The sequence below is a fragment of the Aythya fuligula genome, chromosome 1 (assembly GCF_009819795.1).
Source record: "Aythya fuligula isolate bAytFul2 chromosome 1, bAytFul2.pri, whole genome shotgun sequence".
NCBI classification, from domain to species: Eukaryota; Metazoa; Chordata; class Aves; order Anseriformes; family Anatidae; genus Aythya; species Aythya fuligula.
Window position 1 is genome coordinate 40,399,671 of NC_045559.1, and position 23,226 is coordinate 40,422,896.

Consider the following 23,226-nt stretch of genomic DNA (forward strand, 5'->3'; position numbering starts at 1 on the left):
CAGAATTTCTACAATTATGTAAAGAACAAGACTGTGGAGTACAATAGCATCCTTCTGACTGGGAAAAGTTGAATGGACAACATCAGCTCATGGTCTCCTCAAGTTGAGTACATTCAAACCAACGTCTCAAGAGCACCTTCACTGGTAGGCTACAGACAAAACTAGTATGAAAGATCTAGCCCGTGCTTCAACTTACAGTGAACATCCAGTATAGACAACACATGAACCACAGCATGCTAACAAGCATAGTGAACAAAACATTCGGTGAGGAAGGAAGAATTCCTTGGGTTTTGGTTCCTCCTCTCTAGATGCTTAATAGTGAGTATAAACTAGAGTATAGCTACATGTTCTAGCAGTCTCTTAGGTTACAGAGCAGATTTTATTCAGGACAATGTAGCTCTGTCTACAGAGACTGGAAATTCATGCACCTTTCTTTGGTCCAGATTTCATACTAATAACCCAATGCCTTAGAATCAGGCATGGCAATATTCAAGTCCTTTTATCAGATCTAGCCCCACTTCTAAAATACCATCTTCTCAAAATGGCAGTCTTGACCACTTGCTGAAACACGTAGCTCAGATTCACAAGTATCACGCTGCAAATGGAAAGTGTGAATCAAAAGCTTTCCAAACTGCTTTTAAAATGCTATGTAACTTGCTTTTCAGTGACTCAATTTTTGTTTCTAGCAAAGAGTGAACAGCAGCATGAAAAATACACCTCATCAGTTTCCACATGCAGATACACACATCATAATAAAACAAGACTAGCTTCTGAAAATACTAGGTTTTATTCACACCCCAGTGGTAAACAATAACCTTAATATGAGGACTAGGTTTCTTTTGTAGATCACTATGTCACATAAAATACAAAAACCCATAGCATAAACAAGCTGACAGTTATGAATGTTTAATGTGGTCTCGCTGGAAATTAAACAAGTCATACTAATCTTCTCAAGTAGTCAAATTCGAAATGCATCATCATCATCTCCTAGTTAGTACAAGTCACTGCCATTTCTATAACAAAGTAATGAAGGCACAGCTAGTGCAAGCAGACTTAAACCCGTTCAGACTACTGGGCTGAAAAATACTTTGGTTGGTTCTTCAGGAGAGAGTTTTCTCTAAACAAATATTGGTCTCGGTTAACAGTTCTGATAATCTTCACAGCTGCAGTCTAATAGCTACATGACAAAGACTTCACAAGAACCAAACTATGTAGCAATGAATTAACATTCATGCTTTAGGGGATTTACTGCATTCTACATATTGGCAGAAAATTATACTGTTAAAATGCTAGGTAGATTGAACCTACATTTTAAACTGGTTCTTATGCTTTTGATTTTATTTTATTTTTTTTAACAAATCGGTTACTTAATTCTACCAAGATACAAAACATAAGGCTGTAAGTAACTAATAGTTGTGTTTAGGCTATTACAGTGCAGGTAATCCTCAAGGCCACATACACACTGCTTCACTGCTGCTTGCATTCTGCTGGGTTTTGATCCTTCTGCTGAGAAAAAAGGAAATATCAGTTTACAGATATCAATACTTTAAAGGAGTTATTAGAATTGCTAAGCACACTTTCAAGTTCCAGTATTCAAGCTCTTGCATCTCTTCCCCTAAGCTAATTGCCCAGGGTTAGTAATACTGCCAAAGATACCAATCATCTTTGGGTGTGGCACATTCGCAACACTTTTGTTAATGCATACGTATATATGATGGATGCAGAACAAAAATCAGTTCAGAATTAAGTGCAGTGGGATACTCTGACACCAAAACTGGAAAAGGAGGAGGTCAGTTACATATCATATCAAACAGGCTGGCTCAGAAGCATAGGCTTCAGAAACAACCGTACCTCATATACAGTTTGAAGCAAAAAGCCTTCCCATAGTCAATAAAGGCACAGCCTTTCTCTAGAAGCCATTGCATAGTGGTACACTGAAACACCAAATCATGGTACGTTCTCAGCACTCTGGAAACTTCTTTTGAAATAAATTCCAGTTGCTAGAAAAATCCCAAGTGCAAATTAAGAGCATTTCTATGCTGAAGCAGGCAATCAACTATACCTCACAGTATAATATGGGCACTTATTGAAAAGTGTCTGGGTGGTTACAAGTTCCATTGCAAGTTTTACTACACTGCTTTGCCTGGGTTTGCTATTCTACAACCACAGTGCTAACTCTCAGCCCGTGATTAGCTTATAACTATTTGTTATTTCACACTGTAGACCCACTGCCATCTGCCTCTCTAAACCTTTGGCAGTTCTCTGAAACAATCTTGCCCTTAGCTGGTTAGCCTAGCAAAAAACAATCTCAAGTGGTAGAAATAAGAAGTCCAATTTGCATCTGTTTCATTTTGATTCCAAAACTTTCTTGAGCTGGAAGCAATTTAAATACACTATTGCAGATGAAACATCCTCAACGGGTTGTATATTTTGAGTAATAGTTCTAAACCCCACATCTTTTCAACTACAGTGTTAAAATTATAGTATTTTGATTGCAGTTCAAACCATTCCTACTGAAAAATATACTGCCTCATTTGAAATAATAGGAACTTGTCACAGCAGACATCTTGAGTTCACAGAGTTTTGGATTTGAATGCAGCTTACACCATCAGGTGCTTCCAAGATGCCTTTAGCTCAGCTAGTAAAAAACCTGTCAATTTAGTGCCTTGCAGTCACCTTCAGCTAACCAAGCCTAATAGCCATTTGCCCTGACTGAAACTTAAAACAAAGCTGCTAGTTTGCTGGCTGTCCACATCTTAGTGCTAGACTGTAAATGTATTCCTGAACTTTGACTTCTGCTACCTCAAGAAAAAACAGGTTCGCTGTCACCTCCCCTTGAAAAAAGTGTGATAGATTCCCCCAGCACAGTACAAGAATCAGCTTGCAACAAGTTCCCCAAACCTGAATACATTACTTGAAGAGTTCTCTGCATGTTCTTATGACTTCTGTTCAACATTTTCATCACTGAACTAAAACAGCAACTTGCTGCAAGACAAGTTTATAGGAAAACCAAGTTTGACTAATCTCCATGCTCAAAGCAAAGCATTACTTTTACAAAATATTTCTTAGTGGAAGAACTTTAAAAAAGTTGCCACATCAACATTACTGTCAGAACTGGAACTAAAACAGTCTCAGCCAGAAAAATCACTAAGAATGTGAATGAAGATGTATACTCAAATACGCCTTGTAATTTCTTACTTTTGGGTCATAATCGGGATCGTTTTCTTCATCTGCTTCCTCTTCCCCCTCCTAAAAGAAAACAGTTGTTTACATTTTGCTAGCTTATCTCATTAGCTTCCCAAACCACTTTCAAGAATATTAAATTCTATTCTGAAATGAATTAACTACCACTTCAAATTACGCATTTGGTATTAGTTTACCCTCTACAAAGTGCATCATCTTTTACTGTTTCAACTTGATTCATGAGATATCTTAGGGTTGCTATCCCCTCCCAGTCTGGATCTATAAAGACAAGCTGTTGTACCTTACATTCATTAGCATAACTTAAAATGAGCATCCAAAGCATTCAAAAACTAAAGGAACTTATTCCAGACAGACAACAGAAAGGGAACCATTTAAACCAAAGGAATCTGTCAACCCACCTCATCATCTGCCTCTTCACCTTCTTCATCATACTAGGAAAGAAAAGAAATGGTTTTGACAGTGTCATAAATGCAGTCATTTCAGACATCAATTCATTCAGGATAACTTAAGTAGGTGCCAGAGACCATCCACACTGTGTTGTGCTTTAAGAGAGCATCCTATAGCTGACAGATTTTAAAAAGCTTTATGAATCAGCATGAATAATCTCTTAAGCTACACTCTGGCAGAGAAAGCTTCCTGCTTTATATTCCTTATGTGCTACACTGGAAGAGATTATCAAACTGTGGTAACACCTCTGTCCAGCAGGGCATGTCAAAGCATCAGGCAGTCCACACCATCACTTCCCTCTTCCACCCAAACCCCATCCACTGCTCTGGACTAAAGGTTACCCTTCAACACTCTGAAAACCCAGCTCAATGCTGGATGTATCTCACCCAAAGCAGCTCAATAAATTCATCAAGCTTGTCAAACTATGCTTGTTTGTGGGGAGGCAGGGGGAAAAAAATGTTTTATCTATATACTGTTCTTGTTTTCTGCGGGTTGATTTTCAACCTTAGCTCCTTTAAATGCAAAGAAGCAAAGCTTTTGCAGAGCTGGCTTTAAAGAAATAGCATGCTTTGAATGTGTATATCCACATTTCACTAAAGAGTGCCCTCCTGAAAGGATCAGATGTGAATCTCAAGAAACTGGGTAGCTAAGTATCACTGTAACTATAAAGAACATTCTTACAAGCTATATAAACATATCGATTAATTCTCTAGAAGCTCACTGTATTTCAGTGAAAGCATTACGCACACCCCTCTTGCTGTTATGCACACACACACAAACTTCTACTCACATATCCTCTAAGCGTGCAGCTTCTATCACTGCTTTTGTTATACAACTCTGAAGTCACTACTTCTAAGATTAAATAAGGAGCAGTGGGAAGGTAATTAACATCGTAGGAAGTGTATCTGAAACTAATGTTGATACCTCCCATTATAAATAAGCTAACGTTAATTACAATAGTCCAAAGTTACCCAGTCTTTAAGCAACATTTGGAAGCTTTTAGTACTTTGAAAGACCATTACTTACATCATCATCATCATCTTCAATAGCTTCTCCCGTGAAGTACAATACTGATCGGGGGACTATACGCTCACGTAGGAAATGACCTATTTCAAAGTCTGCAGCAAGGATTGCCTCAGCATCATCATCCTGCATAAAACAACGTCATTTTCCAAATTAAGTCAACAACTACTTTTGATGCAAAAACACAAGTTGCAGAGATTTTGATGCGGCCAGATTTACACAAATGCCACATGCTGACTTCATGGTTCCTCATTTGCTTTATAGAAACTGAGGTTGTGAGATCAAGTATTACACTTCAGATGTTCTACTCACATCATGCAGTTAGTGGTTTGCTTCTTTAGTAAGCTTAATCATACCAAGTTCTGGAGTTAAAGTTTTATTCCTCCCCCACATCTCAACTTACATCTAAGTACAAAAATAGTTCAATACCTCCCATAGACTTTCAGTTTGCATGCATTAAGAACTAACCACTAACCAGATGAGCCTAATTAAATATCTCCATGGTTCCTATTAATCAACCCATTGTAAAGCACTTGAGCACCTAAAAATGCTCTCCACTCTAATAACAAGCTGTTAAAGTGAACTAAGCTGAACTCTACCCCTTCCAATTCAAAAAAAAAAAAACCAACAATTTTAATAAAGGAAAATTCACACAAACTGTTTATCACAAATATTCCCAAGTCAAATACAGAATCACTTAAAGCTGAACCTATTTAACAAATTCCTAAACGATATGAACAAGCACATTGGATAAAAAGGCGGGAATTCTCCCACTGGTGGTTCCCCCAGCCCAAACTCCTTACTTTTGATAAAACAACTTACCAGGTCTCCACTTTCAGGAACTGTAAAAGAAAGAAGGAAAACAAGTGAGTGAAGTATATATGATGACATTTAAAATTCACATAAATAAACTAATATTCTCTTTACCTTCAGGAGGACTAAAGAAGTTGAAGAAGGAGTCATTGGAAACAGTTTTTGTCACCGTTCTAACTGTTCCACGACCCTTGTGTTTCTGCTTCTTCTTAATGGTTTTCAAAGTAACATTTTTTCCTTTTTTCCAGTCTATTTGGCAGCTGGAAAGAAGAGAGTTGCAGCTTAGAAAAATTCCACTTGTTACTAATACCTGCTGAGGTTATCACAACTGTAAGGGATACAGTAAATATAAAGTTAGGATAACATTTAATTGGTGCTATCTTTTCATGTTATTCTATACTCACTAAAAAAAAAAATACCTTTTTTTAGGATTGAAGTTTTTTCATCCAGAACCTTCTCCTTCACCATTCAATCTCTGCAATATTAAGTCTCATCTGCTACAAAGTTCTACCTAGTTTCCTATCAAAAAATAATGTCACCATTTTTAGTGTGACCAAAACATTAGTGTCATATTTGGTCTTAATACATTAAAACTAGAATATGTTAAGGTTTACCACTCACATTATAAAATCAATAAATCCTTAAAATAATGCATCAAGCACATATGTAATTTCTTCTTATTACTTGCTGCTTACAGACCAAAATCATATGCATAGGCTTGAATGACTCTTGCAAAGTACACTGGGGACATGTAAATGAAGTAGTGACATAAATAAGGCTGCCTGTACTTGCAAGAATTTCTTGATTAGATCCCTTAAAGACTCAAAGGAAAGAAGTAAGTAGTTTTGCAATAAAAATAAGCTGTCTTAGTTGTAATACAAAACAAGAATTAGGAATAAATCATTTTCGTAAAAGCAGAGAGTCATGTTACAGGGACCTCTGCCAGGACTTACACTTTTCAGTAACAATCCTAATTGGGGAACACAAAATAATTTGATCAAATACACTCAAGCAGTTAGGCTAAACTTTTCAGGACATTTGCAGCAACATATTACATTAAATGACTGAAATGAAGTGTAATGAAAGACAGTATTAATAAAATGCACAGCAGTGCATGGGTAAAACCAAATCTGACCATACAGCAACAGGCTCTCATTGTTAATGCCCAAAAGAGTAAGAGTGCTCAGGTGGGCAGTCAAAACATTGAGGCATTAACAAAAAAGCAACTAAAGTTGTGATACATACATAAACCCCTGATACACCTGTAAGGGCAGTTATTATGACTCAGGTTTTGTCTCTTCTTTCTGTTCACAGTGGATGTGCACAGAAAAGAGATTAAATAATTTAAGACGCTATAGCTAATTTAGAAGAAATCACTGAGAAAGGAATGGGACATTTTCAAAATCATGAGGAAACTAGAGTTACAGATGACTGCTCTCTATTCGTAAATAGATTAATTGAAAGGTGCACAGAGAAGCAAACATTCAACTGTTATAAAACAAACTGGACTACTGCAATACAGAATATAAAACTAGACTTGTCTTCTCAAAACTGCATGTCATAAATAAGGTTTCCAAAAAAAGTGACCAAAGTAGTTTTGAATAAAAATAAAAATAAAGCTATCAAGGTCTACTGGTATATTATACTACCTAGTTTCCATTTCAGCTTCAGTGATTGCAGACCATTTATAGGTATAGTTGTGGTTTTTTATTTATATGCACATATATATTAAACTATTAAATATATCATTTATAGTACATATATTGTTAAAAACTCTGAAAATAACACTAGATGGACACAAAGAATAAACTCTTAGGTGTTTCAGACTAGTTTGAATATATAAAATGGCATTTTTAAAAAAGTTATTTTACTTATATACACTAAAAACATCAACTTGAGCCTAGCCTACATGTTACTGGGTAACAGCATTTTTTCCAGCACCTTCCTAGGAGATCTATATAAGTCTACAGTTGAATAATAATAATAACTAAGAAACTGTTTCATTACCTTAAAGCTATTTAATAGCACTTACCCAGTACATCCCATGATTTCTGGCCCATCAAAGGAGAAGGGATCAGAATCATCTGGCTCTGACCTCATTCTATATGTCTTTGTCAACACTTCATTTGTGAAATAGTCATTTGGTTCAAAGTGAAATTCTAATGTGAAACTCTTAAAAAAGAATTGCAGAGAGACACCATTAGCAATTTAGCTACATATACCTTTACCTTCTAAATACTTAACAGCCAAACAAAAAACATATACATGCAACAGAACATATCCATCTCTACCAATAGAGAAGAAGTGGTGCACAGAACTTGTTCTTGAATTTGCTGCCCAAGTTGTGCAATAAATATTCAAGTATTTTCATTTAATCCATTGCTCTTGCACTTCTGACTTAATACACTGCTTGCAGCAATGACATGCGATCTCCTGATGTACAGATTTCCTGGTGCTATGTTACAGAAACAGCTTATAAATTTAAAATATTAAAGCTTAGCAAGCTATTTGCTCTCTGGCAAGGAAATTATATACTATTACAATAGTTATATAAAAAGCACCTGAAAATGTTGAAAAATAAAGAGGTGAAATAGTCAAACACTATGGCCAAGTTATTAACTCATCTGAATCTGAAGGATAAGTTAAATATAAATGTATATGGTACTTCATGGCTAGCACTAAATCTTGCACTGTTTTTCTTAGGACAAGAAGCTGTATATTTCTCAAGACTGCCATAAGATAATTTGTTATCACAGGCCATGTTATTGATATACACAAGCTTTAATACAACAATCTTGTTCAGTAGGTTAAACTAACCATAGGCTGTCCAACTTCTGAAAATTTCACTTTTATATCTTTTAAGTGTTTCAGGATAGGTTCATCATGCTCCTGCAAACAAGAAAACCCACAATTATTCAACTTTCATAAGATTAAATTACACAGATTTAAGAGACAATGCAGAGAGAAAAAGCTGTATTTAGAATGAGTGATCCTTGACAAGAACCTCGTTACAACAGGGAAACATTTTCCACATACATGACCAGCAGGTGGCAACAACAGCAGCACAGAATTTCTGCTGCATTACACAGCCTGAATCCCATGCAAACAAAGTACAGCTTTCAGCAACAATACATTTCATGCACACATTCCTATATATTCAGAAAATTCATTAGTAAGGTAAAACTCCAAGTTCCACAAATAAGAACACAGCAAGAAGGTATTTCAAAGTGCTCTCTGCTTTGAGTCAAAGTCCCAGAGATGACATCCAAGTACTCACTTCATTTTCACTCTCCAACAGACTTGTCAAGTACTGTGCTGTTCCTACTTCTTCCTTAAAGAGCACACTTGGATTAAGGACTTAAGCAACCTCAAGGCAACCTGGGATACCACCTACCTGAACCATATCACTGAGCAAGTCCACATTCTTGAATACCGTCAGCCAAAATTCAGGAATTCCTTTAGGGTCTTCTTTTTCTTCATCTTTCTTTTCTTCTTCAAGCTTGGCCTTCTCTTTCATTTCCTCCTTGATAGAATAAAAATGTTAGTTTTCTAAGTTTTAAAAGCATAACCCACCAGGCTTGTTAACTGTGTTATGCAGTACAGCTAACAGCACAGATTAAGTTTCATGTGCATGCTTTAAGCAATCAATTATGAATTATTAAAAGCAATCATTGAGTTTTTTTTTTTTAAAGAAAGCTTTATTTACTGTATTGAAACTTGTTTCATGCTAAAGCTTGAGATATTGATGAGAACTGATTATAATACTCACTGAAATTTCTTCTTCAACATCTGCTTTCCATTCACATTCTTCCTCTGTAGGTTCATAGATTGCATTGATGATTTCACTCCGCTGAAAAATTTGACCAAGAATATTTTCATGTTCTAGCTATTTCAGTCATCACATCAATACCTAATAACTAATAAATTGCTCATCCTAATTTCATACAACATATTAACTACTTATCAAAACTTTTCCTGGCCCTAGAAAGGCCAATCAGTTATCAGCTTTTCAAACAAATTTCACTAAAATAAGTGCAAGAATTCCAGAAAGGCTACTACACCACCTAGTATCTGCTCTGTTAACAGGATGAGGCCTAATATACCAAAGTGATTCTGTTAATCATGGAGCAGACTGAGCCTTTCTCCCCCTTAACCTCAGTGATGTTCACATGAATGGTAAAATGGTGTCAGTTCAAGTGAACAGGCACATATAAGACCAAAGTAATTCAGAACATGCATAAGGTTTCAGTTTATGTTCCTTTGTGTTTTAACTAAATCTTTTAAGTACAAATCAGATTAGCATCAAAATACCTTGTCAAATAAGGGCTGATAGAGAGCAGCATATTTTCTTTCCAGCTCATGAACTTCCTCGTAGAACTTTGCTTCTATCTGTGCACACTGAACTTGAAGATTCTTGAGAGCATTCACACGTCTTTTAACAACTTTAGGCAAGCTGAAAAATTCAGCCACAGAGCTGTTACAAACACTGCATTCTAAACACGTTACCCCTCCTTACTCAGCCCCCTTAATAACCACCTTGCATCAAAACAGATTTCACACTATTTTAAACCTTAAAAAGCTGAACAAATCAAACCTATGACCCGTTGTACCATGCAGACTGAAACTGTTATCATAATCTCTTAAAAACAGGCTTAGTCTGAAAGAGAACCAAAGAATTTCAAATACCTGGGGTATCGTGAGATAGACTTGTATAAAACTTCACATTAAGCTTTACATTATCATTGAGCAACACAGCAAATTTGTAAGATTGAGCATAATTAAGAACTAACTACTAATTTGTTTAGTTTTATGAAAGTCCAAGACCATTATTACTTCACTACAGAAGTCAATCTTCAACATTCATATTTGTTTCATTTGGGAAAGAAGCTAGGACTACTGTCTTCATATTCCCCTTCACTCCCAAAACGAGCCAGAACTGTTTTTTCTAAGTGAGCCACTATATTATACATGTGTAAGAGGAAAGCAATTAATGTAGTTTTCATTGTAAAGAGTTGTCAGCTACAACTGTTAACAGTAGTTTCACTTGTGGGAAGTTACACTATGATACTGTTAGGACAGAAATTTACCTATGTGAAGGCTATTAGTGACATCCATGGGGTAGATTGCTGACAGCCTCCATTGCCCATGATGTGAGACAGCCCCCAGCATATGGCTACAGCAGATTGCCATGTTAACTTTCTGTATTTAAGCAGTTAGTCACATTATTTAGAACAATGTAGTTAACAGCTGCTTTTTAATTGTTAGTATCAGAGTCAGGTTAGAGTAAGTAACCAGAATATGTTCAGTAAGCTAAACAGTGGAAGTTCATATTACTAATGCAATCTGGCTTCTAATTAGGTAGGATATGGACACATTCTAAAAGAGCCTTGTTCACTTTAAAATGTGAAATCCATCTCCCTAATGACTCTATGCTCAATATAAATATCCTATTTCTGTTTACTAAGACAATACACAGATAACCAGTAAGTCAAGATTTCCCTTAACCTCCTGACTTGAGCAAAAGTACATCTGCTACACATGCTACCAGAAAAGCTTAATCATAAATGTTCAAAAGGAGTTGATAACATTCAAGTTACTATCACTTTTTCTAGAATGTAGTCAGCTTCACCATTTGTTGCATCTTTCACTTCAGGAACATCAGAATGATGTAAAAGCAACCAAAGTAGCAAATTCAGTTCAAGAAAAAAAGTGGTAAGGAAGAAAATAATTAACTGTATAGGTCAGTCATGCAATAATCACCCACCTAACTCCACATGCATATGTTTAGACTAAATACTGGTCTTCGTAATTTCATATTAAAAAAGCAACATTTGCAGAAGGTAATGCTATAACATGCAACATAACCAATTCCAGTACATCTGAACACAAATTTTAATTCCTTTATTAGAAAGTCTAGAATCTTTTGCACGCACCAGAAAGCTGTATTTTGATACAGTCCATGCCAGTTAGATGTACAAATTGTAAAATTTGATCTACTACATTTATAATGTCCATAAATTCTAGAAAAAAAGTAGATTCAAAGAGATAGCTAATACAAAAATAGGAAACTGAGAAGCAGACCAAGAAACACGAACCAGACTGCACAAGTACAATAATGGCAAGTAAAACTCATTGCTCTGAGGCCCTGAGCAACCTGATCTAGTGGGTGGCATTCTTGCCTATGGCAGGGGGGTTTGAACCAAGTGATCTCTGAGGTCACTTCCAACCCAAGCCATTCTATGAATACAAGCAACTAGAAAACATTACAGTAACACAAGAATGCAATGTCTAAATAGTAGGTGAGGGAAAAACTACCCTAGAAAAGTTTCATTAAAATTATTGTAGCCAGGCACAGGTAAAGGAGTTACTGGGTAATTGCCAAAAGTTAGTGGATTCTAAGCTTGAGCAGACAGATGTTTTCCTGGAACATGTTTATCTTTCCCACCAGCTTATGCATTTAGTTCTTTTACAGCCCACATAACAGGCTTTTAGGATCCCAGATTGCTGCTGACTTGTGCCTCCTTAATGTCTAGACTCCATATATAAACAAACTTTAAAAAAATATTTAGGAAGAAATTTAAGAGGCACCTGTAAAGCATGGTGAAATCAGCATGCATATGTTGAAAAAGTGCAGATTAAAGTTGCACACATTTTACAACTATTTTTAAACTGTAAATAAGTAAGCATTTGGTACGACAGCAAAGCTGCAATGCTTTTTTTTTTTTTTAAGAGAATGCCCTACTGTACTTGGAACAGATGAAGAAGTGGTACAGTATCTTAGAGAGCAGCTGACTAGAAGAATGCCATATAAAATTCATCAACCTTATGACTTGTGCTCAATTCTTAAATCGAAGACCTGAAAGATTAGTAGAAGTTAACTAACATCTGTTGAAAAAAACAGAAGAAGAAAAAGAAAAAGAATTGGATATAGAAAGCCTGTAGTATACAGTGTCCAGAAAGGACCTGTGTGTCCTCTTTGACTCCCATGCTCTTCTGGGGCTTGCATTTATTAGGGTATTGCTGTTAGTTAAGCGTGCTTTTGTTCTGTGCTACTATCTGTAGCAGAGGAACATGGGGGTAGGAGTAGCAGCAGCAAAGCCTGTTATTCAGTAGCTATCCCAGTGACCATCAATAGCTCTGCAGGACCCTATCACAGTAAGATAAGGTGTGCTTTACAAATCACGTGAATACGGTGAGAAGTTCACACAGATTACAAAAAAATAAAGAGAAGATCTACTTGTTAAAGCATGAGTAAAGAAAATTTTAGCAAGCAAGAGAGATTGTTTCAAGGTTGGATATAAGGAGTCCATATCAACTACTGATTGATACAACATCCCTAATTTTATTAGCTTTCTGGTTACACTATAACCATGAAATGACCATATATTTGCCCATATTTCAGATTAAGGCAAACCTACAAAAGATATTCCAAAGAGCAGGAAAATACCTGTAAGTGTGCCATTTCACAACTGCAGGGGACTGCTAAAATATTTAGTGGCTGATGCTTTTTCTTCAGAAAGGCTCAAATAAAAAGCCTTCAGTTCTGAAATGCACTACAGACTGACTACATTAGTTTGCTGCTATTTAGGCAGAACAATTGTTTATGATTATTAATCCTACAACGTTCACAAAGCAAGAGCACCATATACATGTATACCACTCTGTCATACTAAATTAGAACAGATATTTTACCTTTCTATATATCCTGTAGATGTTCCTACCAGACCATCAAGCCTTTCCTGAAGAGCTGCAAGAATCTGAGGATTTTGCATCATCTGCACAGTCAACTGCCGAGCTAAATTGGAAAAGAAAAAAATGTAAATGCAAGAAGTACATCTTCTGGATTCATCTTGGATTACTATAAAAAGCAGTAAGTTTATTATATACATTTGTGAAAAGAAATACAGGCAGAAAAGTATTTCAGACATCTATTTGAGAAGCATGGATCAAGTCCATCCTATCCTGATCAAAAACCTGGATTAAAATTGCCACTGTTCAGCAAACTGAGCTTTTGTTAAAAGGTCAGGCTTTACACGATACTCCTAAAAGCATCCGTTGTTTCTACTTGACTTCTACTTCGAAACTCATTAGAAAAATGCAAGGTAGTAGATTTCATGCCATTAATTTAAGAAGTCAAAACTGGAGTTGGGATTTCCATTCCTTTTCAGATTAAACAAGACTGCTTCAGACTTGGATTTAGAATTTTTTTTTTTTTTTTTAACAAATCTATGCTTACATATTTTTTCTTGCAAAATAAATTATTCATTAGAACATTTTTAAAGGAATAGCATATCAATCCAATCAACTCAGTCTGACACGTTATTGATTACAGAATATCAGTGCTAAGTACTTAATTTCTATTAGTAACCTCTTTAGAAATCATTTTGCCCAAATGGGAAATCTGTTTCAAATTATATGATAGAAGTACATTTTAGAAAACACACAAATTGCTAGCTTAAGTGCTCTGTATCATCACCTCTTTTACTTCAGCTCAAAGTCTGTGCCTAAGCAACCTGCAGAAGTTCATTTTAATAAGAATTTATTATAATTTTTAATCACGCTGTTTTGCCTTCTTCCCCCATCTTCAACATTTACAGGTATGTAAACAAGTAGTGTATCATAAGGCATAGAAAATATCTTCATTAACTGGCACCTTCAAATGAATGTGGAGCTTTTCAATCCTTCCTGATACATCAAGTTGTTTTTTTGTTAAGTAATATTCAGTTCACCATTTCTATGCCCTTTGCTAGAATAACCACATGAACATCCTCTTTTACTTTTATGTCCTACCAATTAAATTACATATTGAGAAATTTTATCTCAAGTGACACCCAAAAAAGAAGCCTGTTCTCCATGAAGACTGTAGGATCTCCATAAAGACACATTTCAGCAGTAGATGTAGTTGCTTCTAAGAAGCACAATACCACATTAGTTAACACCAACCATCTTGTTAAGCTATCTTCGTTTGCTCTGGTCTTACTAATCATTACTTTCCTTAACCTAAAAACCTACCCAACTGTGCTATTTGAGTCTGTTTCCAGATATTCTTTTAAATACCAAACCTGTACACACCATAAAAATGGCATGCCAGTGCCAACATTCCCTCAAACTGAAAGCCAACCCCATATCTGTTCTGCAAGTCCTTGGATACATTAACCTTTTGTTTTTCAGTTAGGTTTTTACCAAAAAGCAAGAGTGCTTAAGTGTTACCTGAACAGTCTTCAATATATTTAAAAATTAAATCATCCAGGTAAAAAAAAAAAAAAGAAAAGACTAGGATGTGGAAAAAATGTGCATGGTAAAAGACACTAGAAAGCCAGCAAAAGAACTGCTTGGCAGTCTTCATTTCAGAAGACTGAAAAGTTCCCTAGTACTGAAATGTTCTTCGCTTGCAAAACTCAATTTCCCTCCAAGATGTACATGTATATAGTGTAATTTCCCTTCTCAGATCCTCATGTATCATTGCTGGGATTAAATACTAAAAATACTGTTACTCAACTCTAGGTTCCTTCGGGACACCTGATTATTTAACATTTAATTATTGTAAGCATCTTCAGCTGACCTACATTATCCAAAATTTTGCAATCCAGCTTTGGAAACACTTTCAATAGTGATAACAAAGCCTCTAACGCCACCTTGAGGAAAGTTTTCTAGTTTTTCATTAGTGTTACTACTTTGTTCAGGAAATCATGGAATGTAGCATTATCAGCAATCCAAGCTATTTTATTACAGAGATTATCTCTCATACAAGCTATTTCTCATTTGGCTAATTGCTCTCAGATACTATCTGCATCCCCAATTTTTAACTACAACACTTGAGTAGGACTGCTCAGCACAGAGATGAAACAAGTATTCTCATACATGTTCAGGCCTTCTTGAGAGAAACAATCAAAATACTTTTTTTTTTTTTTTTTTTTTTAAGAAAAAGGCTATCAGCTACTAGCTTTGAAATGATTTGTTAACACATCCACAGTAACCTCCTCTTTTCCAATTATACAACCCTACAGGTGGCCAGGTCTACTTGCACTGGTACTGACCATGACTAAAATGAATGACAGTGTACAACCAATAAAAGCCACAACTAGGGAAAAAAGTCCTTGCTTCAGAATTTAAACAGAGACTACTCTGTTATATAAGCCATTAAGCTTTACCACTTCCTTTTAAAAAGAAAATTTTACCATTAACAAGAAAGCACGTATGCAGCTACTTCAAAAGACTTGTTTTCAACATTACCTTTGCTGTTGGCATCTTCACCAGTTTCCTCCTCTTCTACTTCTTCAACATCTTCCATATCTTGTTGATCAAGTTCAGACTGTTCTTTGCTATTAGGAATATTTAATAATAGCATTAATAAGTTAACTTTTTTAAATTATAAATGAGCTCAAAGAGTCAGAGATCACACTGGTACAAGCAAACTGATGCACTAATTTTTAATCTATGAAAATTTGAAAGTTTTAATAGCCAAAGTCAAATTTGTCTTTATAGATTCAGTGTTAGTTTCAGACTCTGAAAAGGTGCTAGTTCTATAAACTGCTCAAAGTTTTGAAGTTAAAATTCCTTTACAGAAGGATTCCTTCAGCTCCTACTGATATCAGCAAGTACAAGCCTCCTCCTGCCCTACGCATCCTCTTTGTTATGATGTGCAGGCCTTGAGAACTGAGATTAGATTCACCCTAACAATACTTCAAATCCCACAAAACTACACATATTCAAAGTACAGAGAAAGCTACGTTCAGTGAAATAATGGTAACAGGTAGTACTAGCATTTTTCCCTACAGAATTCCAGCTAATGTGGTAAGTTAACTGGTTCCTTACCCCTGTCTTACACAGTTAAGATCCCAAACCAATTTGGCATGAGCAACTCGGGCTCTCCTCCCACGTGCAAATGCTGTAAAACTCATCTTGCCACAACGTCAAGATCACGTTGTAGTAGATAGACCCTGTCCCTCGTATATCTGGAGGGAACAGGCATCTGAAGTACATAACAGGACAGTTACAGCCTCAGTAACCTACAGATTTTACTTACTTGTCAATGTCTGCCATGCTCAGATTTCAAACCCTAGAAGAGAACACAAAATGCAAAAACAGCATTAGATTTCATTTACAAGGTCTACAGGCAAGTGCCATAACACTTAAAAGGAAACAAACTATGCCAGCTTTTAGAAATAGGATAAATACATATTGTAGTCTAAAGTGGCATATCCCCCATGCAAACGTTTTGAACTTTCACTCTAAAGCATACAGAAATACTGGAAAATGTCACTCTGGCTTAGAGCCAATAAATCTACTAACACACATTTAAATACCAGGAAAAAAACAAACACGTTGCATTTTGTACCATAGGATTGTGTTAATATCAAAAACTGGTAACTAATCTTATCTAATTAAAAGTAACAAAATTATGAAACGTAATCTGAGAAAAAGTAACAAGAGTGCTAAAAACCCTTTTGCTAAATTTTACTCACTTTCAGCATGTAATTGCAGACAATTCTTACTGCTGAATCATGTTCTTTAATACTAAACATGCCTTTTTGTGGATTCATGTTTAATCCTAACTTTACAAAACCAATCCAAGTAGTTCCTCAAAACACACAGAGAATTGCCACATATAATTAATTTGATGACACTGCACCAAGCTATTTAACAGAGCTAATTTCCATGTCCTGAACAATCAGAATTTTAAGTACCTCAGCATCACCATAAGCATGCTCAAGCCTACAAACACGACGTGTTGAGACTATTGCACATCTCGCATGCCACAAAGCACATGTGTTCTCAAATGTATTGCAAGATGAACAACACTTTCCACCAGCAAAACAATACTTAGAAATCTAGACTACAAAAATGTGTTTCTGGTAATATGTCCTGGTTGCATGTAACCAGATTCAATTCCCTCGTACGTGGAAAAACAGAGAGCCAGCTATTTGTCCATCCATTTCAGAAAAATGCAGTATTTCCTATCAAACAGAGCAGCAGCACTGCCACAAACCCAAGATCATGCAACAATTCATTAAGAAACCGACGAGTTCCAGGAACATTTCTGACTCATTGGAAGTTCTGTAAGTTTCAGCTCGTGTTTGCCTGTTGTGTGACCCCAGGTTCACACATGGATGCAAGCTGCCTCTACACCAGTCCCAGCCTCCTCCACAAACCATTCTCAAATGAGTGACAGCAGAGACTGAAGGCCTACAGAAACTAAGAACATACAACAACTACAGCTCATTTAGAAGCCTCCATATTTTTTGAGCAATACCACAATTAGCACAGTTTCTGGTTTGCAAAAGGTTTTATCAATGCCAAATTAGATGTAGAGCTTAGTGAGCTCCTTCAGTGGAGGTCTTGTTAGTGTTAGGTCAGAGGCTGGACTCGGTGATCTTGGAGGTCTCTTCCAACCTAGATGGTTTTGTGATTCTGTGAAAACACCTTCATGCAGGACCTTTGTAAAGAGGCTAGCAGCCCCAATCTAGGTGCACAGCTCACCTTGCCTTCTGCACATTGTCATACAAGTGGAACAGGCACAATCACGTTAACTATTATTGCCCCATGCAGAGACCAACATCTTCCCATCTCCATTCTCCACATAAAACAGCACTTCATCTTCTATCTATCTGGAGACAGCTCTTTCAAAGGTGCACCAGGGACCACAACCCAGGTGTCTCCCCAAGCCAGCAGCTGAAGCACTCCAGGTACAGGTTTGCTGAAACAGACTGACTTCAAAATTCAACTGAGCTTTTTTTCTAAATGATGCCATGAGATCAGGTATGACCGAGTCAGGCTAAAACAATGTTTAACAAGTATCCATCCCATCCCCAACAGAGGCCATTAGCAGAGGGCTATCTACAAGCAATGACAGAGCAAGAACTCCCCCAGAAACCCCTGTAGCTTTCAGCTACATTCAGAAAAAACACGCTGGCTTTACAAGTACAGATATTTAAACTAGCCCTTATTATGGGCTTGTTATGAAATTGATTTGTCTTCCCTGAAACAAAGCAGGCGAGCTGGTATTGTTCAAGCATCAAAGCACCGAAATGTGGGTTTTAGTTACAACAGTCAGCCTGCAGATATTACACCAAGTTTTTCTGTGCTGAGCAAGAGCAGCAGATGAAGTTTCACCAGCAGTTTCCACGTTCTTGAATTTCTCAGCGGGTCCTTGTCTCTACAGTTCTGAATAACCGCCCCCATCAACCACCTTCGTCCTTTCACTATTCATCCCTCTCCCCGAGGCCACGTGTGACCATGCTGAAAGCATTCATAGCAGCGCAGAGCCCTGCCTGGGGAGCTCCCATCTCTGCAAGGGGCGGCTGTGCCTGCTCTCTACCCGCTTACTTCAGGGCCGTACCTTCTGCAACAAGGGCCCAGCTCACTCCAAGCCTTTGGACAACTTTGAAGAAAGTTTTTCCAGGGAATTCAAGTAGACCATGTTAGCTGGCAAGTTCAGAACCTCCCTTCAGCGTGTTCCTATCTGCTTTACCCTGTTTTGTTCTCCTTGCATCAGCTTTTGCCATATCTCAGTGTTGAATCTGCCCTCTGCTTTTTTACACTGCTCCGTATCAGAACATTTGCAGTTGGGAGGTTTCTTCCTCAAACTGAGGAGACACTACTGTTTGTCATGGCACTGTCATCTGCCAGCTCTAGAAAGCAGCTCTTGTGTGACGAGGCTGCGAGGCACCGTGCCAGCAGCGCTGCGCTGGCAGGCAGACTAATCTGTGCTACCCACCAGCATGGCTATACAGTTGCATCACATTTAGCTTGTCATTTACTTAAATAACCATAAGCTTCTCTACAAACACAATTCTACTGGTGAAAAAACTGCAGAGGCAGATGAGTATTGAGGAAACACCTTCCCTAAGAGGAGACGGTCTTGCACAACACTTACTACAAGGTCCCAGTTTTGGCAGCTTCAGATACAACAGCAAGACTAAAATGCATTATCTCCCCAAAACCCAATCTTTGCATATAATGCTCCTTCCACTCAGCTTTCCAGAAGAATACCACGGCTCTCCTTCCCCACTCCTTTCATTTAGGATTGGGAACAGCAGCTGCACCTTGGCACGAGTGACAAGAGATGTTCATGGGTATCACTGCTTGAAGCATCATCATGGGAGATGCAAGGGAAGGATTATGAGTCTCCACTGCTCCAATCCAGCAGGCAAACAACCTCCTCACTCAGAAAACGTTCATTTCCCTCTTGTTTGAGCAGCCACAGCCAGGAGCACTGAATTATGGTCAAAGGCAGAGGTGCCCCAAGGCTTCGCATGCAGGGAAAGATGCTTTGCTGCTTACTGTAAAAAAAAAAAAAAAAAAAAAAAAAAAGCAAGGAAAATAAATGCTTATCTTATCTGTGCTCAGCTTTAAAGACAGCACATAGGAAGTTAATGCTACAAAAAGGAAGCAAAAGAACACAAACACAAGCTACAGTAGGAGCTTTCTAAAGGGTACAGTGTTTTAAACCTTTCACAGAGAGCTGAAGCTTGATCACAAGCCTGCTGCCACACAAGGAGCACCTTCTTTTTCATAACTGAAAGGTTAGGAGACTTAAAAAGAAAAAAAAAATCACACGCTTAGTCACAGTTTTGAGAGTGTGCTGCAGAATTCCAAAAAATTATCAGATCTCCCTCGAAAATTTCAATCTTAGCAAAACAGTATCAAAAATGTGCTCTTTGTCATCATGCTTAAAAAGAAAGTTGGAAGTGAGGTGTCATTTAAGAAGTGCAGCCCTATACATGCAGAAACTAATAACATGGCCGTGCATTTGTCCACAAGCTGTCCGTCAGTAACCCCTGACAATTACGAGCTGTTGCTTCACAAAGCAGTTACGCCGAGGTGGAGCTCAGTTTTAGGACACCAGCTGTAGACATTCAGCCCCCTGTGCCCACGCCGAAGCCTGTTGCTGTGCCCAGCAGCCTTCCCTTGCAGAAGGTCAGCCTGAGCACCCCGAGGGAGCGTGCTGCTGTCACCTTACCCTGCCATCGTCCCAGCCCCAGGAGGACAGGTCACAGCGAGGTGACTTCGCAGCCAGCTGACAAGGCGAGGCCTCCCCCAGCCCCAGTGCCTGCAGCCGGATGGCTTTCTCCTGGCAGTCTGCCCTCAATCTCAGCTGCTCGGCACCTCTGTGGGTGACCTACCATGCACCATGCCCATCCTGCCCCTTCCAGGAAACATTTTCCCTCTGGAGGAATTACTCACCCAATTAGCTTGCTATAGCAAGTAGGAGAAATTTCTCAAGCCGTCCGAGGGACACAAACAGGCCTTTTGAGAATACCGAAGCCAAGCCTCACGTCTTTAAAAGCAATCTACCCTTCTGCCCAAGCTAATTCCCTCAATAGCCAGTAATTCAGAGTACTGCAGGCAAGTCAGCTCTCCCACAGCACAGCAGTCTCAGCCTCCTTCCGTCGCTGGCAAGCCTTGGGCAACTGAAAGTAAGATGTGAGCAGAAAATGCCTAGAACTAGCGAGCCCTACGTGCAATTACGAAGCTGCAACAGAAAATAAACTGAGTGGCCTAAGTCAGATGTCAGCAATGAGAAGAAGCCCAGCTGGAGGACAGCTAGTTGCATTTAAAAAAATCAGGATTAAGTCCTGTCAACTGCTATTTGCAATGCATGCAGAAACCAAAGGTGCCAGACAAATTATGCCACACCAGCCAAGTTGGACTCGCTGCAGACTGGGAAACGCGAGAGGAATACATTCACTGGCAGCTCCCTCAGAGCCGTGCTGCTGCCCGGCGTTCCAGGGGGACAATTTGCAACCCTTTGCTTTACATAAAGCAGCACCAACCACCCCCATCCAAAAAACGAAGGAAGGAGCACAGAGATCCACCACCAGGCTCCCGGAGTGCAGCTGTTTGTAATAATTGTTGTAGGTAGTTTGCTTAAACCACCGAGAGAGGTCTGTAACTTCAAAGAGCTGCGACGCTCGGTGCCGTCTCATTTCCATGGATGTCGGAGCTGGCTGAACAGTTTAGAGGCACGTACTACATGGCACAGTTACAGACCAGGATTTTTGGTACCAGGATGTAAGAAAACACATCAATCATTTCACAAGTGTTAGACGGTACCAACTACCACATGGGAAAGCTGTTACACAGGGAGGGATCACACGGTTTAGCAGCAGCTGGGAGAGCATTTAGCTTTTCTTCAAAAAGGAGCAATTGAATAACGTGTCAGGTTTAAAACAAGTGCTGTTTCGTAAGGGAATCAAGCAGAGGACCAAGTCTTTTCTTTTTCCTTCCGCAATCACATTCACGAAACATGCTATTAGCATGGAAAGTCACCATGAAGAGGTTGTTGTGCATCCCATTAACACGGGATATAAATGTGTTACAAACAGATCATATTCATATTATGGAAAGATGTCACCCTAGGAAAGCTGAAGGTCAAAAAACAAATCAGTCTCAGTTAAATGAGATGGGCAGTCCTGCGCTGGAACACCAAGGCATCACTTCTATTTGATGAAAGACATTATTAGCCACTGAGCTCTCCAGGGACTATTTCCTTTTGTCAGTGCCTCACAGTCCTGCTGTTAACAAAAGATTTCTGGTTGTTAATGTAGGAGAGCAAAAATTAACACAAATAAAATGCCTCAAATCTGAAGCAGGAAGTTGAGACTGTCTGCCCAAATGCAAGCTTCAAAAAGTAAGAGCAGGAGCTAACACACAAGAAAGCAGCAGTGTAAGGGTAAAGGCTGTCAAGGCCTAACAGTGTCGGTGCAGGCGAGGAATCCAGCTCCATCAGCACAGAAACAAGAAGGTGCCACTGGACCCTTCCTCAGGAACTCAAACCAAAGCCATCTGTTCTGCTGCAGTTCACTGTGCAAGCACCAGCTCATGCACTACATCCAACACTCAGACAACAGCCAGAAATGCTAACTGGCACGGGGATACATGGGAATTTTTTTAGCAGAGGCTTGAGTAAGATATTCTGGACCAGGCAGAGATTTATAGGATAAGCATCTCAGATGAGCAGTTGTGTTTCTCAAAACACACTGAGAACTTTTAACAACATGCCACTGCTAAGTTGGCTAAGATGGAAGCACGCAGGCCACCGCAAGGGAGATGCATGTCTTAGCAGATGGAAGAAACAAGTTTCTCTGCTGACCATACAGCTTCCCAGCCAGCTAAAGCCAATGTAACTGGCAAATACTGCTGGAAAAGCTGGTTCTTCCTCAGCTATGTGTGCCCCTTTCACCTGCAACGTTTGAATAAGAGCAAGGTTAAAAGAAGTGCCAGGTATTTCTTTTGTGCAGGGTTAGATGTGCAGCTGCATGAGTAAGAGCAGGGTCAAGAGAAGGAGGACACCACAGGGAGGACACCTCTCAGAATAGCCCTGGAATGGGGTTAGGCAAGTTCGGAGTTACCTGAAAACAAACCCTGCATCTTGCCTTCTGATAACACAGCAAGATTGGCAACTCGGTACTGGGGAATAAAACTCTGGATCGTGTTACTGCTGAACCCAGTGATACAACGCAGTTAGCTGAATTTGTCTGCTCTCTCCCCTTCCAGCTGTCACTGTTGCTCCTGCTCAGGTAGGAGCACCACTGCAGCCCTGTGCCATGCAGCTATTCCACTCCTGCTGCAAGCCTCTGCACGATAGCTGTTACGGCACGCAAGCACAAGTTTTACACCTTGGAGGTACTCTAAGCTTGCATGGAAACTTCACACAGTTACACTATGGGAAAAAAAAACTTCAAAATAAGGCAGTGATCACACACATAACTAATTTAGCTTGTTACTGGTAATTGC

General features: G+C 38.5%; 1 protein-coding gene across 4 annotated transcripts in view; it reads right to left on the minus strand.

Moving 5' to 3' along the window:
* Nucleotides 1-764: 764 nt before the first annotated feature.
* NAP1L1 (nucleosome assembly protein 1 like 1) overlaps nt 765-23,226 on the minus strand; it is a 28,236-nt gene continuing 5,774 nt past the window's right edge. For 2 of the 4 annotated variants that reach the window (XM_032185407.1, XM_032185416.1), the window contains exons 2-15: nt 16,514-16,546; nt 15,721-15,809; nt 13,180-13,282; nt 9,799-9,940; nt 9,257-9,337; nt 8,882-9,010; nt 8,305-8,376; nt 7,520-7,659; nt 5,602-5,747; nt 5,497-5,516; nt 4,678-4,800; nt 3,603-3,635; nt 3,199-3,249; nt 765-1,506 (exon numbers count right to left, since the gene is read on the minus strand). In XM_032185407.1, the coding sequence (XP_032041298.1) occupies nt 1,468-1,506; nt 3,199-3,249; nt 3,603-3,635; nt 4,678-4,800; nt 5,497-5,516; nt 5,602-5,747; nt 7,520-7,659; nt 8,305-8,376; nt 8,882-9,010; nt 9,257-9,337; nt 9,799-9,940; nt 13,180-13,282; nt 15,721-15,809; nt 16,514-16,530 (1,185 nt within the window). In that variant the 5' untranslated portion in view covers nt 16,531-16,546 and the 3' untranslated portion in view covers nt 765-1,467. The remainder of the gene's footprint in view (nt 1,507-3,198; nt 3,250-3,602; nt 3,636-4,677; nt 4,801-5,496; nt 5,517-5,601; nt 5,748-7,519; nt 7,660-8,304; nt 8,377-8,881; nt 9,011-9,256; nt 9,338-9,798; nt 9,941-13,179; nt 13,283-15,720; nt 15,810-16,513; nt 16,547-23,226) is intronic. The other 2 variants (XM_032185433.1, XM_032185425.1) reach the window with 2 other exon arrangements.